We start from the raw sequence: 18,444 nt of genomic DNA on the forward strand, positions 1-18,444 counted from the left end.
CCATAAACACACAGTGAATATTGCGTTATCTCAGAGAACTTTGATCTGTGGTTGTATATAGAAGCCAAAAAAACACATGCTGAGAAGACTGACTGGCTGCCAGTCTCTCCTCAGTCCTCAAATTGTGCTCTGACCGACGGGACGGAGCAGACGAAGAACTGCCATGGCATGAATTTGCACCAGGACGCACAAGGAGATCTTCAGCTGGACTGGAGTCACACCACCTAAAAGGGAAAAGAAACGGTGAAGGGAATAAATAACCTGCAGATAACCTCAGAGGGAAAAAGAGAGGATCCCAGCAGAAGAGGAAAAAGGGGGACGCTGACCTTTTGACCCTACAAACGTTGACCAGTGACTTACGTCATCATGGACACAGACATAGATATGCACAAAGGCTCCTCACAGGTCAGTCAATTACACAAGGTCATATAAGCATCAGGACAAAATCACGTTTCCATTTTTAAACTTTTTGAAAGGCATTTGTTTTAAGCTCCTCTGCCAATCCACTTATAAACTTGGACTAAAATCAAAATCATGTGTAAACGTTCTGTGGCACTCCCCCACCAACAGCAGGCTTGTGCTTTAACTGCTGCTTCAACACTGGTTTTATCAACTGAATGTTGTGCGCCATAATGTGATCGATTATGAAGTATGCAAGTCGTTCAAAAGATTCAACTTTGATTTGAAAGAGATTAAATAATTGTTTTAATATTTTCTATGAAAATTACGAATAACATAATTAAGTAATATATATTTTTGAGTATTTTAATATGAATTAAATTGAACTCTGTGAACACTTTAGTATTTCCATTTGACTTAGAAACTGTGTTTTTTTTTTAAACCAATACTCTCCTAGTCAAATGTTTTGATTTTGCAGTCCAACATGCAGCTTTAAGTCAATGTGACCTAGTTTGTATTTCTGTTTTCCATTTTTCCCTGAAGTGCAAAGACTTTCTCACTTGTTCATCATCTATTTTTCTCTACAGTAATTTGAGTAACTTTGTGCTTTTCCTCTGACCAGTGGGTCCTGAAACTGACTTTAGCAAAACTGTGTTCTACTAGACCAGACTGGTTTATTTAAAAAATAAATAAATCAGTACTCAAATTATTTCAGTTGCAGGAGAAATATGGTTTCCATAGGTTCTACTCTCCTCTTTTTGTTATCACATCTGTCAACTGGTATAAATAGCTGGATGAACCATAGCAACCTTTTTTTAAATGTCTGAAGTGATATATTTTCAGAGACACTCTGTGGGTTGATGTACTGAGGAAAAAGGAAGGTTTGAATTTTACCCAACATCTACTGTAAATGCAGTGTAACCTACAGTATAGTGTACATTATATATGGTCACATGCATTTGTGCTTTTGTAATTTTATTGGAGGGATTTAGAGATTACATAACATTGATATTAGGGTCATTCGCAAATGTACTCTGGACCCACGAAGGACTCAGTCAACTGCAAACACACGGTCACATTCAGTCAACTGCAAACACACAACCAGATGCATGTCAATACACACAAGCTTCAACATGCTCACATGCTTGTGAATGCACACAGTGATGATTAAATAAATGAGTCATTGGTATTGTCCAGGGCTGCACGGTGGTGAAGTGTTTAGCGATGTCTCGCCTTACAGAAAGAAAGTTCTCAGTTTGCGTCCTGGTTCGGACCTACCAGGCCATCTTCCTGGTTGGGGTTTGCATGTTCTCCCCGTTTATGTGTGGGTTCTCTCAGGATTCTCCAGCTTCCACCCACAGTCCAAACACATGCAGACTGGGCTTAGGCCCTGCATTACGTTGTCCCTTGCCTGTCGCCCAATGTCAGCCGGGATTGGCTCCACCACCCACCGACCCTTAATGGATAAAGCGGTATAGACAATGGATGGAATTGTCCAATAAACTAACTGATAAAGTTAATCTTCAAGTACCAATATTATCGTACTGTAAACAATGTTGATTTTTACCGAGGGACCTACAAGCGATAAATACACAGGATTGCAATTTTAGATTTTTGCTCTTGTAAAATTGAATTGAATGTCACTAAATATTTTGTATTTTGAACTCATCAACCTTCTCATTCCTCTTTAACAGCATCATGACACAGAGTTATTCTCATCTGAAGAAGACAGCAGTCTCTACTTCACCTACAGTGGAGAGTGCAATGAGCTGGAGGTCAACAACCTTCACTATGAGGTAACTGACGGATAGTTATCTTCGGCTGTTCAACCACTTCTTTGTGTGAGTGCACGTCTGCACTGTCAGCATTGTATATGTGCACACTGTATGTCATCGTTTCTTTTTCACAGGTGGACACAGCAGCTCAGATCCCCTGGTATGAGAGATTGTCTGAGTTCAAGCTGCCGTGGGAGGTCAAAGGAAACAAGCAGACGGCCATCAACAAACTCAGCCTCCGAGTCCGCAGCGGTCAGATGCTGGCCCTCATCGGCAGCTCAGGTGACACACGTGAAACCCAACACACACAACCCACACACAACACACACACAACCCACACACAACACACACACAACCCACACACAACACACACACAACACACAGAGAAATCGGAGGGGTCGTGGTATGATTAATGGAATAGGAACCAAAGAAAAAAACAAGTTCTTCTACATCAATTTGAATTTGTTTCTCAGAACTTCTTACAAATGTTTGCAAACTATTGGAGAGTTTTACCTGTTTGGGCCTCTGTTTTTGAAAAAAAACTATGTGAGAAGTACGCTAGACTAGATATTTCTTCTTTTAGGCCAAAAAGCCAAGCCAAAAAGTTTGGGAACCAAAAATATGTTGTTATTTTTGAAACAATTTGTACATGTAATTTATAATCTTGTCACCACAGGGGTGTGTCCTCAGCCCCATCCTCTAACACCAATCCAACACAATCCTATAATTTGCAGATGACACAACATAGTAGGATTGATAACAAACAGCAATGCATCAGCCTACAGAGAGGAGGTTCAAACTTCAAATTCCAGGGAGTCTATATTTCAGCAGACCACTCGCCTGAAAAAGAAGTCTTAGCAGACACTGTACTTCCTTAGGAAGCTTAGACAGTCACACCTCCCTCGGCAGCCACTGGTGAACTTTTACCGCCTCACCATGGAAGAGCATCCTCAGCTGTTTCTCCAAAGTGTGGTGAAGGCAGCTCAGCGTGTCCTAGGGACTACACTGCCACCTGTGGGAGACATTTAGACTGGATGCTTGCATTTGGAAGCCAACATTTAAATCCTAAGCGACCCATCCCATCCAGGACACTGTCAGTTTCCCCCCTCCCTTGCAGAAGAAGGCACAAGAAAATCAAATGCAGAATAATCAGGCTTAAAGACAGCTTCCTTCCAAAAACTAAAAAGGACTGTATTAATCAGGGTAATGTACATATTGATATCTATCTCTCTATCTCTCTATCTCTCCATCTCTCTATCTATCTATCTATCTTGCAAACAAAGCTGTCAAGTACATGTAGTGGAGTAAAAAGTAAAACATTCCACTGTGAATTATAGTGTCAAGTAGCACAGAATGGAAATACTCAAGTAAGTACTGTATGGCTTGAATAAAACACACTCAGTTACATTCCATCACTGGGTACATAAAACATATTAGAGAATAGAGAAAACATTTTAAATCTCGCTTTGGACTCCAAGTGCATGAATTAGAATGAGAGGAGGACTTTTGGAAGTGAGTTTTGAGGGGAAAAATTTCACTCATTGTGAAGAACCTCATGCAGTATTTGTCACACATGCCTCCTAAAACGTTTTTTTTTTTTCTTTACTTATGTATACGTTTTGTTTGTGATCCTAGTTTTATTTTTTTGTGAAAATCTGCTTACAATGTGTTACGTTCTTCTCTCAGGTTGTGGTAAAACATCTTTGCTGGACATAATAACATGTCGGGATGAGGGTGGCACAATGACGACCGGCCAGATTCTGATTAATGGGAAGCCCAACACGCCACAGCTGGTGAAGAAAAGCATTGCCCACGTCCGCCAAGATGACCGCCTTCTTCCTCACCTCACTGTCCGCGAGACTCTTGTCTTTGTTGCCAAACTGAGGCTCCCCACCCACTTCACACAGGCTCAGAGGGACCAGAGGGTAAATTCAAGGCCATGAATAAACACGATTCAAATTATTTCCAAACAGGAAAATAATGTACACTGCTTGAGGGTATTATAGCCTAGACTGAGTTTAAAGACAAAAAAATGTCTTATAAATGGCCAGTCTATACACTATCAAAATTAACCACACAGAATCTTCACTTGAACCAAGTGTGATGGCGGAGTCTTGTTTCTTTTTCCTTAGAAATGATGTCAGATAAAATAGTAAATGATTATCCGCTGGCGTGCTCTCAAAATCAAACCATGTCTTCGATGTTTCCCATTACAGGTGGATGATGTTATCGCCGAACTGCGGCTGCGACAGTGTGCACACACCAGGGTGGGGAACGACTATGTGAGGGGTGTTTCTGGAGGAGAGAGGAGGAGAGTCAGTATAGCGGTCCAGCTCCTCTGGAACCCTGGTGAGAGAGAGAGAGAGAGAGAAAAAAAAGATAGGCAAAGAGACAGCCTCTTTACCTGTTGCTTTTACCCCTTCATTTTGAAGGTTCATCCTTCCATCTGTCTGGCTTTTATTTAAGATATGAGACTTCTCATGGAACAGGGTAGATCCCACTGTGCAGTTATTGTCCCCTCAGTTGCATGTCAACCAGGGACCACCTATAAGAAAGGAAAGCGATAGTATCAGTTTTCTCTTGCAGATCTAGACTTATTGCTGTTGCCACCCAGAATTTTAGTTTATCATTAACAGTAGCTCATCCTTTTTTCTGTGGTACAGGACTAAGATGTAATATACAATACAACTAAAAATAAGATAGCATCTTTCCTATTTTTTTTAACAATTTAATCCTCTCATCTGTCTGTCTTTTCATTAAAAATCTGTTCCTGCTGTTATGCCAGTCCTGATCAACTTGCTTATCTATCGCCTATGATCACCAAAGATTAGGACAGAGTGGGACCAGCAGGCTGGAGCCATGTCTTTTGATCGATTGTTGAACTGGTCTTTTGCATTTCAGGTATTTTGATCCTGGACGAGCCCACATCCGGACTGGACAGCTTCACAGCACACAACCTGGTGATCACACTGTCGCGCCTCGCACGGGGAAACCGTCTGGTCCTGCTTTCAGTCCACCAGCCTCGATCAGATATCTTCCAGCTCTTCGACCTTGTCGTCCTGCTGTCGTCTGGTTCAGCTGTTTACTGTGGCGCTGCTCGTGACATGGTTCCGTACTTCACGGCGCTGGGATTCCCCTGCCCAAGATACTGTAACCCCTCTGACTTCTATGGTAAGTGTGTGTGGAAAGCTTAAAGTCAAAACTAGGAAGTTTTAAAAATGCCAAAGTGCAGAAATGCTTTTGTCACTGCATCCTTCATCTTTTATTAAGGAATACCATAACGCTCGAAACATCCATGGTGTCAAATGTGACCCACTCTTCTTTATAAACCCTTTTACCTTACATTGCCGTGCGTGTGTGTGTGTGTCCAGTTGATCTGATCAGTGTAGACCGCCGCAGCCCAGAGCAAGAGGCTGAGTGCTTGGAGCGGGTCAGAATTCTGGCTGGGCAGTTCATGGAAAAGGTCAGAGACACAGACAACTACGTGTGGAAACCAGCCGAGGCCAACACAGCACCAACACAAACTGAAAGGTAGTCATGTGTTTCTGTGAGTGTCTGCTTACGTTTGGCCAACTTTCTTCTCACGAATCAACTCAAAATACAATATGATAATCATAAACTTGAGTTTTTGGTTAGTCGGACAAAAGAAGCAAGCTGAATGTAGCTCTTATAACAGGCTTTGGACTATTTTCTTACATTTTTATAGACAGAATGATTATGATATTTGGAAGATTGAGCACCCACCGTCCTTGTGGTTCCAGTCACCTTACTCATTCACCATGACTCCAAACTAAATGTATTCAAAATAAAAAGTTTCCTGTTTTCCAATACTTTTGATTAAAGACTTGAGGAGCCCAGGGTTTGGGACCTGAAATGTAACTCTTCAAATTTTACCACCAAAAGGTTTGAATGAGTATAAAAGATCCTGACAGTCACTGAAGGCAGGTCCTGATTACAGCACACAAAGAGTAGCGCCACCAAGGCCAAAGCATCACAGTGGTGGAGGGGTGAATTTTAAGATTCAATTTCTGAATTTTAAATACTGTTAAAATATTTCCCAAAAATTGCCTTTCTGTGTCCTGCATGGCTACACCCAAAAACTCATAACTCATCTGTTGCTTTCCCTCCTGCCTCTCCTGCAGCCCCGAGCAGCCCAGCAAGGCAGAAGGGGCGGAAGTCATCACTATTTCCAAGCAAAGAAACAGACTGCCTGGCAGACTTCACCAATTTACCATCCTTATCAGGTAACAAAAGACACACATACCCCCACAAACACACACACACACACACACTCACACTCACACACACACACACACACACACACACACACACACACACACACACAGAGAAATGTATTCTGGCTCTCAAACATAAGCGGTCCTCACATTTCTCTTCTCCCACAGGCGTCACATGTACAATGACTTCAGAGACCTTGTCACCTTACTGGTCCACGGCTTGGAGGCCCTACTCATGTCACTGCTGGTCGGTTGTCTGTACTACGGGGCGGGAGAAGAGCGTCTGTCCATTCAGGACACAGTTGCCCTCCTCTACATGATTGGAGCTCTCACCCCGTTTGCTGTGGTGCTGGACGTCATAGCTAAATGTGAGTGATTAAAGCCATTTAGGAGCATGTGTGAGAAAGACAGCTTTCACCTGTGTTATCAATTATCAGGCTGTTGTAAGATCACAGATTACACTGGTTCTTCTGTGACGCAACGAACCAAAATGTCGGACACTTTCAAATCTAAGTAAATTATTCATCATTTATTGTAAATCATGACTGCAAGTTTTCGCTGCGCATAAATCTTAACTTTCAAAAATCTTTTTGTTTTGAGAAATTAGAAGGCAAGAAGCAGTTGCAACAGTATCAACTGTGACCGGTGCATCATCGGACTCAATTCATGTTGTTTTGCAGGTCACACAGAGAGAGCCATGCTCTACCACGAGCTGGAGGACGGCATGTACTCTGTCACCTCCTACTTCTTCGCCAAGGTAAACCACAGTGATCACACTGCAGCTCCAGTAGGGGTCAGTCTTGCTCCATGCGGAGTTGAACATGTCCCTCCTCAGTGATGCACAACGAGGCTGAAATGTGGTACTGGAAAGTGCCAGGAAATATGATGCACTCGATGTTTCTGCATGCAAACACACACACACACACACACACACACACACACACACACACACAGAACCCTAAAACCAAGGTTGGGTCTCTGTAAAGGATATCCTAAAGAGTACAGTCTATAGCCCGCCTGCCCGATATGAAAAAGTACCCTGGGACAACTTCTGTTATGATTTGGCACTATATAGATAAAAAAAATGACTTGACTTGACCTGATACTGTGGGTGTCTGTGGCTCAGGTGATAGAGTGGGACGTCTACCAACCACAAGGTCGGAGGTTTGATCCCTTGGGCTAGACACTCAACCTCAAATTGCCCCTGACGGCTGTCTCAGCAGTGTGCGAATGATGCAAATAGAAAAAAGCACTGTGCATAGAATCCCTGTATGAATATGTGTGTGAGAATGGGTGGATGTAACTTGTCCTGTAAAGTGCTTTGGATGGTCGATAACACAAAAAATAAAGGTGCATCTCTGTATTCCTGTCTGTTCTGTACATTTGAATGTATGCATTCAAAATCTCCAGATCCTGGGGGAGTTACCAGAGCACTGTGTGTTCACCTTGGTCTATGGTGTGCCCATCTACTGGCTGGCCGGACTTAACGAGGCTCCGGACCGTTTCCTGCTCAACTTCCTGCTGGTGTGGCTGATGGTTTACTGCAGCCGAGCCATGGCTCTGTTCGTGGCTGCGGCCCTGCCCACCCTGCAGACCTCAGCCTTCATGGGCAACTCCTTGTTCACCGTGTTCTATTTGACCGGAGGATTTGTCATCAGCGTTGAGAATATGTGGCTCGGTGAGGCGGCAGATTTATTGTCCTTACTCACTTAGTCAATTATCCTTGGGAGTCTTCAGAATCCAGCGTGTGCGAGGACAGAGAACAGCTTGAGAAAGGAAAGATGATGCTGGGTGTGAGATGTTTTTGTTTTTGACTCCGCAGTGGCCTCGTGGCTCTCTCACGCCTCCTTCATGCGTTGGGGTTTCGAGGGCATGCTGCAGGTGCAGTTCAGAGGAAACAAGTACAACGTCAGCATCGGAAACATCGCCATCAACGTTGACGGCATATATGTGAGTTAAAAACACTGTAGTCTCGGTGTAAAACAAAAAGAGAACCCTGATGGATTCGTATTACTAAATTCCTGAGCATAAATCTTTCAACTACAGAGTCAACATGGTGTTACTACGTAGTAATATGTTCAACATGTTTCTCATCTGTTTGTCTCTGAGGTGGTGGAGGCCATGAACATGAACCAGTACCCTCTGTACTTGTGCTATTTGGTCCTGCTGGCAGTCTGTCTGGGCTTCATGGGCCTCTATTACTTGTCCCTAAAATTCATCAAACAGAAGTCTAGTCAGGACTGGTGAACATGTGGACGAGTCTCAGCAATCAGACCACACCCCATCGGAAATCACACACAAGCTCAGGAGAGCGTGTGACCGTGGGAAGCGCTTCACCTCATTGCAGCAGTGGAAGTAACTTGGGTGCTAGTTCGCTGGTTCGACACTGAGCCTCCTGCCATTGATTTGACTTTATAGTGAGAAAGAGCTTGATTCTGGAAAAAAGAGTACAATTTATGGAAAAATGTGTTTTTTAGAATGTTTTTATTTTCACAGTAATTTCAACATCAAGAACTCCTGTACTCTCAGACTGTAAAAAATATTGATGTCTGAAGTAATTCCTGAAGCATGACTGATATTCAAGTCATCACAAACAATCTCAGCATACTGTATACCCAGTGTTTACTGTTAAAATATCGAAATCTTTCTTTTCTGTTGGGCACAGGAGCATTTGTTGCAGTACCACTGTGTGCTACTGGATGGCAACAGAGCACTGCAGTAAGACCAAAGTTAAAATGATTTAATTATTGGTTTTCCTCTCCCTCTCTTCTCTGTCTTGGCAAATGATTAGAGTGCCACTTTGGCAGATATCCATCTGAAGCTTGTTCCATGTTCAATCTATCTTTTTTTGTATGTGTAAGGTTATTAAGCGTAACGATGTGTGTGCCAGCATAGGGAGCACTGGAAAGAAGACTAGTAGAGATTTGTAAGTCACACTTGCAAAAAAAGAGCTTGTACTTGTTGTTTCCTCATAGATTGAAGATTATGTAAACTGTGGGTTTTTGCACTGGTGTAAAAGCTTGATAAATATTTTACCGACATGGTTTTAGTCCAAATTAGTATTAAATCAAATTGCTTACCCTTCAGCGTGTTTATTTTTTTGTCTTAATACGCTTTGCCGTCCTATGGCCAAGTCATTCAGAGACAGTGTAGTGTCTTGTCATTTCATAACAATTAATGCGACGGATGAAGTGATTATCCTTCACATTCTGGTTGTTATTTCATCACAACATTAAACCCTTTAAAAAAAGGGTTGTTATTTTTATATGGAATGAGGAAGGGGGAATAAACTCATGTTCCCTGAGCATTAACATGGCTGGTCTCTACTCTTAGGAGGACAGCAGCTTGTGTTACATGAATCAGGAATATCAAGATTGTACTGGAGAGCAAACATTTCTTTTAAAGCCAAGCAGGTGCAGGCTACGGGACTTGGTAAGGGTCTGATATGAAATTCAGTGTTAAGTCTAAATCGATGGCAGTTTTCTTTTTGAATCAGTCCTGTATGATAACATTTTATTGTTAAACAAAAATGCAGATGCTTTCAGAGCACAGATAGTTTGAAGGGTGAGGATGGTGGCGGTGGTGCAGATTATCAGACTACTTCGATTCTAATTTAGCCATTATAAGAGCTGGACAGATGTGTCAGTTTGTTTGGCCTTAGCCTTGATGGAGGTGTGTTTTCTACTGAGTGCCATTCTAGTTACATAGTGTAAGATTTACTACATTCTTTCTAAAGAAAAGAAACACAGTTCCATTTGATATGGACTTTTTCAATGTCGACATTAAATGCGTCCCTATGCCAGTCTGCAAACTGGAGTGCACTGGGAGAGCGGCTTAAGTGTACTGAAAAATCCAAGCGTGCACATGAAAAAAAGTTTGATTTTGTAATTTGCCTCTGCTGCGGATTATTCTTCTACAACACAATGTCAGGACAAAGGGTGGAAAGTGTTCAGACCCTTAAAGGTACTTAAATATCACAATGTGAAAACACATTACATTCGGGCACAAAATAAAATAAACTTACTTTTAGGAAAACATTTTTTTGCCATTTGTAGTTTAACCAGCAGTGATATTCTAGAGTTGCAGTGTGTATCAGCTGATTTCTTATTTCTATACCAACTGCATTAACAGTACACTAAAGAGAAGTATATAGTGTATATTGTATACTTCATGCAATCTGAGCGTAGTGTGGAAATAGAACACAGCAATTCTGCAAAAACACAAGTATAATGAACTGATCCGATGGTAAAGTAAAAACTGTGTTTTACCCGCTGCCCTGAAAAAGGGTAAATTGCACCACTGAACACACCACATCTAAACCACATAAAGAGCCTGACACACAATCTGGATTCCTAAATTGATTTATTAGCTTAAATACTTCAGTACATTCTCAACATCATCATCAACATTATCAATTTTCGCAGCGGACATAGTTGAACAGTTCCAACACATAATACTCAAAATTTCAAACAACTTATGTAAAAGAAAAGACAGACAAAGGAAGAAAACAGTGGGATCTGGGCTGATGTAAGATGAGAGAGGGGTGGATCTTCACACCACTGTCACTGTGCCTTTTAGCTGGTCTGTATAAAACTTGAAGGACTTCTGGAAAGAGAAACAAAGAGAAATATGAATTAGCATCAAACCTTCGAACAGCATAAGTGCTCACCTTACCTGTGTGTGCGCGTGTGTGTGCGCGTGTCTCCCGCCTCTTTCCAAAAGAACGCAGCAGTGGAGCCCTCCTGGGTCTGTCTAAATAGTCTCCACTCTGAAACCAGGTTGTCTCGTTTCATCTTTAAATCCCCATTAATACACAAATAAGGGATTTGTAGCATGCTCCCTGAACACACACTTTTGCTCCCTGCCTCTGTTCCCTGCTAATTAATCAGTGTTTTGATCCAGACAAAGTGTTGTGGTGGTTGTTCTCTGGAGGAGGGGGTTGGGGGCTTTTCTGCAGATTATGCCAGCTCTTCACAATGTATGTTTGCTTATTAATGTAGTAATTAATGCATATAAATATGCTGTGTTCACTGTAGCAGGGAGGGAGAGGCTTTGACGCCTTTAAAAGATCACTTCACCCAAATTACAAAACATTTCCTATCTATTTGTTTTGATTTTGATAATATCTGTCTCTAAAATGTGTGCCTCTACCAAAATACAGTGGAGCTGAATGAAATTTCACCTGAATGAAATTGCTTTTCAAAGCAATGAAAAGTATTTATAAAATTCAACATCTATATGTCTTTCTAGACACAGTGTCCCTGTTACTGTGGATAATCAACATGTCGCCCCGTGAATACAGCAACAACTTTCTCCAGAGGAAATAGTCCCAATGAATACTGTTCTCCATTGTGCACAGTGGATTACTCTGGCTATGTGAAATCATTTTAGTGTTGCTATAATGAATTTCTTATTTTTTCCAGTGAGTTTTCCAAATAAGATTTCTGCAAATTGTCTTAAACTACCATCCAAACTTGTGGTAAACTCCTCATGTCAAATGAGTGGCAAAGTTGAGGTGCGCAAATGGCTTATTAAAGTAGACTATTTGTACACGTCTAATCAGCTATCTGTACATTTAGTTTGCACCGAAGAGAAAATTCTAAATAAGCAGCCTCTGCATGAATTGAAAGTAGGGAGAACAATGGAGGAGAGGCAGGTTTCTCGTGGAGATGTGTTTATAGAAACTCTGAATACCATGGCTATTCACCTTTCCCTCTCCTTGCAACTATTCTGCCCCTCCTCTGCTTATAAAAAACCAAGCAATTACTTAACTATCCTGACATTCAGTGAATAATGCAGCAGCTCCTCTACCTTCATCCTCCTTTCTCCTTCTATCTTTGCACTGCAGGTGAGCGATGGGAAGGTAAGAGTGGCCTCGGTCTCCACCTGCCTCGAGGGGACAGCACATCAAAGTGCAGGGGCTGAGAGGTCTGTGTGTGTCTTTGTGTGTGCGCGGGCCCGTGCGTATGTGTGAGTCCTCCCAAAAATAGGGCTACATCAACTTACAAAATGTGCAATGTGCTGAAATGCTCAAAAACACTTGGAGCCAGAAAAAGAGAATGGTTATTGCGGCGACACCATCTCGCTTACACAATGTATGTACTCTATGACCGTGGGGCACTATTTCTGACACACACAAAAGAAACGCAGGAGGATAGCTGCATATTGAACTATCCTGAGCGGGCAGACTGCTCCTTCACATTAAAATGGCACACACAAACCACAGCACACACGCGTCTGGACACCAGTTGTACAAGTGCCAGCAATGGTTAGGAGCTGTGGGACTATGTGAGCTGGTATTTGTACACAGATCTGTTAATGATCCATTTATATCTGTATGTAAAGAAGTGTCCATGTGTACATCTGTAACATCATGATAATGATATGTTACCATTTTACAAAATTCTTACTTGTGAATTGTTTTTCATGTGAAGATATTCAGGGTTTTGTAGAGGACAAAGAGATTTTTCCCCCAATGACATTTATAACAGTGGAGCATAGATCGACTGCAAAAATCCCTCTTTAGTTGAACTGCTAGAATTTCATGCTCACACTAAGGCTGTCACTGCTGATGAACGGTCGCAAGCAGACAACACTTCATATGTACGGGCTAACAGACCTGGTCCAATTATAGTAAAATAGTTGGCAAATATTTTGGAAATTGATTTAACAGTAATTTCTTAAGAAAAATTTCCAAAACATTATGCGTTAAAATTTACCACATGTAAGGATTTGCCACTTATTTTGACATTTGTGCTCCCACAAAACAGACAATTTAATAGCATCGACTTGGGCTTTGGGAAACTGTATGAGAAAATAATTATCAGAATAATAACTAATGATTATAATTATTAGTTGTGACCATAATTTCAAGCCCTGTGACATGGTGAGTTTAATTCTGCAATCCATTTGCCTGTATGAGTTCAAAATAATTCTGATTAGTTCAGAAAGTGCAGACACAATTCCATTAGCAGCTCCCAGGTCAACACTCAGTTACACAGACGTCTGCAGAGCAACACACAAGTTGCTCTGCACAGCAACACACAAGTTGCTCTGCATAGCAATACACAAGTTCAGCTTTCTAGGTTTCTTTAAAGGGTGATGCAATCACATCAAAAGATGTTCTTGAGTAACAAGAGAGCAAGTTACCAAATGTCTGTAACACTAGTGTCACTGTTTACCTGTATAACTTAGGACAGTTACTTATTGTCACTGACTACAGTGCATGGGTCAAGTCTGTGTAGGTGTGACTTTAATTCTAAAGTGGTGTGAATACTCAACATTTCCCAAAGGCAGTCACATTTTAAACTGAGTGATTGTGGGTGTGTCTGTGTCTGTGTGTGTGTGTGTGTGTGTGTGTGTGTGTGTGTGTGTGTGTGTGCGTGTGTGTGTGCGTGTGTGCGTGCGTGCGTGCGTGCGCGTGACCTACAGAGGGCTCAGGGAAGGGCGCCGTCTCTCCTGCATTGCGGTACAGCACAGCCAGCCGTTTGAGTGACACATTATCCATGACCATTCCCTCCTTCTGCATCTGCTCATGCAAAGCCTTGGCTGACACCAAGTCATTATCCAAATCTGCCACATCAGAGGTGGAGAGAGGGAGAAAGAGAAAAAAACCCTGCAAATTAGTTCACAGGCACTGACACACTATTTAATTTCACTTTTTAAAATAATGCAATTTGCCATAACAACCTTATAAAGGTATCACACCAGGTAAGAAAAATTATATTTTCCACACAGTGAAAATCAAGCTATTACAATAGTTAAAAGCTGAAATAAGTATTTATCAGTTTGTGTAAATGATCTCCTCCTTCAGGTAGACATATCTAAAATGTGTTTGGTGTGAGAGTCATCATCTGTGGATCTAAACCGGACGGGACAGAAGGACACTACTGTTGAAAAAGAAAAGTTTAAGAGAAAAGAAACCCCCTTCAAGAGAAAAAAGAAAAAGATAAACGGGCAGAGAACAGAGGCCAACAGAGCATCGCTAATTGCGTCCCCTATGGCTGCCTTGACCGACCAGCAAACTAATGCTAATTAAATAGTCATGTCTGCTCATCTCTGGTGTGACAAGGTACAAAGAGGGGAGATGGGAGGGCGAGAGGGTGAAGTGAAGGGGGGCATGGATGAGAATGTAGGGGAAAGCAAGAAGAGGACAACAACAAAAAAATCCCAAAATAGATAGACAGGAGTAAAAAGGTGAAGAGGGCAAGAGGTGACAGAGAGGAGATAAAAAAAAAAAAGAACTGAGTGGTGGACCATGTTGCGATTAGCACGCTAGGCTAGCCAGGCCTGCTAACTCATTAGGGGACATGTGTTCTTCTGTCACTCTCTCACACTCTCACTCTCTCTGTGCATTGTTAATGTGAGCGATACTGTTGACTTAGCCACAGGTCAGTGAGTTGCCGTGTGTGTGTGTGTGTGTGTGTGTGTGTGTGTGTCTTACAGTGACATTTCATCAGGTAAAAGGAGGATAACTGCTTATTTGTGAAGTCTGGAATCAGGCTTAGCAGGGCCTTGAGCTTTCCCACCTGTGGACAAAAAAATTATTCATTCACACATTTTTCCCATTGACAGTCATGACAGTGGAGCACAGATCGATTGCAAATATCCCTCTTTAGTTGAACTGCAAGAATTTCATGTTCACAATAAGGCTGTCACTGCTGATGAATGGTCGCAAGCAGACAACACTTCATATGTCCAAACATTATCCTGTTCAAATTTACCACGTGTGTGAATTTTCCACTTGTTTTCACATTTTTGCTCCCACAAAACAGCCAATTTAATAGCATCGACATGGGTTTTGGGAAATTGTATGTGAATTTTTTTTCAGAACATCTATAATGAAAATAAAATTCTTAAATATTGCAGATCCAAAAGAGAAGAAACCTAAAGCGTTGTTTTACCTGTCCAGGAGTCTTAGCCTTTCGAGACATAAAGGATCTCAGCGTGTCATTCTGTTCAGCCAGGGCATTACAGCGCTACGGTAAAATGAGATAAGAAACATGAGGAATAATGTGATGACATACATTAAACACACCCACGCGTTCTCATAAACACCCAGACACTTACACTCAGGTTAAAGGTTAACAATAGATTTAATAGCTACCTGCTTGTTTTATAGATTTAAAGGTACAGCCTCAGAAAGCATAATTATCCTCACTTAGTCACAGTAAAAGCTATATCTTGCACTAAACAGAAATAAAAGAACAACCTTAGCTGAAGTTGTTCACAATTGAGACCTGTGCAGCGACAATTGTAGCACTGGAGGACGGGAGGTAAAAGAGATGATGGTCAACAGGAGAGAGGGAGACAAAAAAGAAAGGCTTCTAAAAAACTCTAGTCTAATTCTACTATTTCTGATAATCAGTATTCCACCTGAAAAGTAAAGGAAAGAGAATTCTGGCCTTACTATACCCTGACCTGTAGTGGAATGTTGTAGAAGATACTGAATAATAGATAATGTAAATGTGACATAAACATACACATTGTTTCCATAAATATTTATAAATTGTACTTTTGTAATAGATTTTTGTCAAATAGGCAAAAAACTGCTTCAAGTGCTCATTTATTTTTTTAAATTTATCTATTAAAAAAAAATCAGGGAGTAAGTTGAAGTCTGAACAGGTGAGTTTTCAGTCTATGGCGGAAGCATTGAAGGGAATCATTGTAAACAAAAAAGTTTAAATGAAAAACTGAAAAAAAGTGTGTGGTTATTCATGTGTTTCATTATTTTCGGTTTCGGACAACAATTTTCAATTCGGTGTGTTTAAAGTGAGCCTGTGGGTGTTTGTGTGTGAAGAAAAGCATTAACACTAGTGTGCTTTTAGTAAGTGTTTGTTCTCCTAGCTGAGCAGCAATGAGATCCGATTACTAGCCAGTCGTGAACTGACGTGTTTCACTCCTCCTACTTTAAAAGCGACTGTAAGGCTTTTAAGAGGAAAACGCGCGCGCGCGCGCACACACACACACACACACACACACACACACACACACACACACACACACACACACACACACACACACACACACACACACACACACACACACACACACACACACACACACACACACACACACACACACACACACACACACACACACACACACACACACAGAGCTGCCATCTTCCTGAGTCACTAAGTGGCAGAATGGCTTTAGCACAATCAAGCAATTAACCAACACTATGCCACTTCACTCAACTTTGCTCCATGCTCCATGCTCTCTCGCTCTCTTCTCTTCTTCTCCCTCACTACACCGACCACTCCCAAAGGCAACGCCTCAACCGGCCAGGTCTGCTGCCTTCCCACACACACTGCCTAAAAGCTCTGGGTACCCTGGGAATGCTTCCTCCTTTTTCCTCAATGACCCCTCCCAACTCCCACATTCATGAGAGCAGTTGTAAAGGAGTCGGAAAGCGCCTGCCTCACCGATTCCCTCTGTCACGGTTTCACTTCTTAATGACTAAATTCATCCCTTTCGTTCTCCGCTCGCTCCCCACTGACCCTCACCTCTGTCTCTCCAGAAAGACTTGTCACCATTACTGTCTGCTCGTCTACTTAAAAGCTTTTCAGAGTTTTGGCCCTGACTTATGTTATGATGGGATGGAGGAGTCGGGCTACTTCCCTCCAGTGACCATGGAAGAGCAACTTGGAAGGAGAGTCAGAAAGACAAAAAAGGATCGGCGTCACATTAGTTTTAGTACAGTCTTTGCGGTGAGTTTTTCTTTCTATCAACATGAACATTTGCTCCTAGATTTTTTTCTTCTTATTATCTTGATAACGTTATTATTTTCCTGTGGGTTTCTCATATTTCAAGTTCCGCCCGAAACATTAACACTCACACATTGTGGCAGATGTTCTTTTCCAGAGTAACTTACAACGCTGCTCTGTATTTGTAATCAAAACATGTCCTTTAGTTCAAGTAAAATTTGACAGCAATCACACAATCCCGATGATTATCTGATATCTGACATGTTTACATTTTCTAATATTCAGTCTTGTTCGCTCAATTTCAAAGTTTAAATCATTTCGAAGATGCCTACTGTGTGAATGGTATTTAACCATTATTAAATTGTGGCTAATTTAATAATCTATTAACAATTATATGTATTAAGGATGAATCTGCTGATATGTTTTTGTTCAATCCATTTCTTGTTTAAAATAGTAAGAAATGTCCATCACGATAACACAGAGCTTCAAGTGACGTCTAAAATGTCTTCTTTTGTCCAACCAAATGTTCAGATTGTTCAAAAAGAATCAGAAAGTTTCGGATAAGGAAAGCAGAAAATTGCACTAGTACTACAGCTTGAACCCTGACCTGGTCTTAAATTTCACCACTGATGAATTGTGATATATAAATAAAGCTTTTGGAGTCCACACATCAATTTAAAAAGTACATAAGCAACATCCCACTTGAAAGACTTCCTCTTTCTGTCTACATCTTCTCATACTGTATCTTTAACCTTATAGAGAAAGACGGGCGACGAAGGGGGGAAAAACCAAGCCACGATGCATATCAAGCAAGAATCATTTTATAGCATTAAAAATTATGTTATCCATAGTTTGTGTTGAAATAGTGATGAAGATGAGAGTAGTGAGTAATGTATCTGTACATTTACATGCATGCTAGTCAGACATCCCTATTTAAAGATTGAGAGGGATAATCACTCAAGATGTCAGGGAGAGACGAGCAGCAGACACGTCGTCTCTCTGTCTGAGTCCATCTACTGTGGGTTCGTTTACTCTGTTTTCCCATGTGCCTCTCTGTTGATCTGGTCCGGGGGGGGGGGGGGGGGGGGGGGGGGGGGCAACAACGTTTTTATTAAAAATGGCTGTTGTAACTGCTGAATACATTTAAGGTAAAACGGCACATTTTAGGTTGAGTTGGTTGGTTAGCTAGCACTTCTTTCTATCCTAATCTCACACGGTTTTTCAGGAATGACTACAATTTGGAAACACAATTATTATTTTACTGTATATCACGATAATATTACTGAATATAATAGTGTAAATTGACTCTGCTTTGGTTGCATTTTC

At 41.4% G+C, this 18,444-nt stretch overlaps 2 protein-coding genes across 2 annotated transcripts in view; one reads left to right on the forward strand and one right to left on the reverse strand.

The window, feature by feature from the left end:
- Positions 1-109: 109 nt before the first annotated feature.
- Positions 110-9,493, forward strand: abcg8 (ATP-binding cassette, sub-family G (WHITE), member 8). Its single transcript, XM_035606882.2, has 13 exons — positions 110-405; positions 2,094-2,195; positions 2,309-2,456; positions 3,861-4,099; positions 4,391-4,523; positions 5,076-5,345; positions 5,546-5,705; positions 6,317-6,418; positions 6,578-6,777; positions 7,090-7,166; positions 7,820-8,087; positions 8,232-8,359; positions 8,519-9,493. Exons 1-13 carry the CDS (start codon positions 367-369, stop codon positions 8,654-8,656), a joined length of 2,004 nt encoding a protein of 667 aa, XP_035462775.1. The 5' UTR covers positions 110-366; the 3' UTR covers positions 8,657-9,493.
- A 1,261-nt stretch (positions 9,494-10,754) lies between these two features.
- Positions 10,755-18,444, reverse strand: part of lrpprc (leucine-rich pentatricopeptide repeat containing) — a 58,608-nt gene continuing 50,918 nt past the window's right edge. The window contains exons 35-38 of the mRNA XM_035606877.2: positions 15,313-15,387; positions 14,853-14,937; positions 13,839-13,981; positions 10,755-11,014 (exon numbers count right to left, since the gene is read on the reverse strand). Coding sequence (XP_035462770.1) covers positions 10,961-11,014; positions 13,839-13,981; positions 14,853-14,937; positions 15,313-15,387 — 357 coding nt within the window. The 3' untranslated portion in view covers positions 10,755-10,960. The remainder of the gene's footprint in view (positions 11,015-13,838; positions 13,982-14,852; positions 14,938-15,312; positions 15,388-18,444) is intronic.

This window comes from Scophthalmus maximus, chromosome 10 (genome assembly GCF_022379125.1).
Source record: "Scophthalmus maximus strain ysfricsl-2021 chromosome 10, ASM2237912v1, whole genome shotgun sequence".
Taxonomy (NCBI): domain Eukaryota; kingdom Metazoa; phylum Chordata; class Actinopteri; order Pleuronectiformes; family Scophthalmidae; genus Scophthalmus; species Scophthalmus maximus.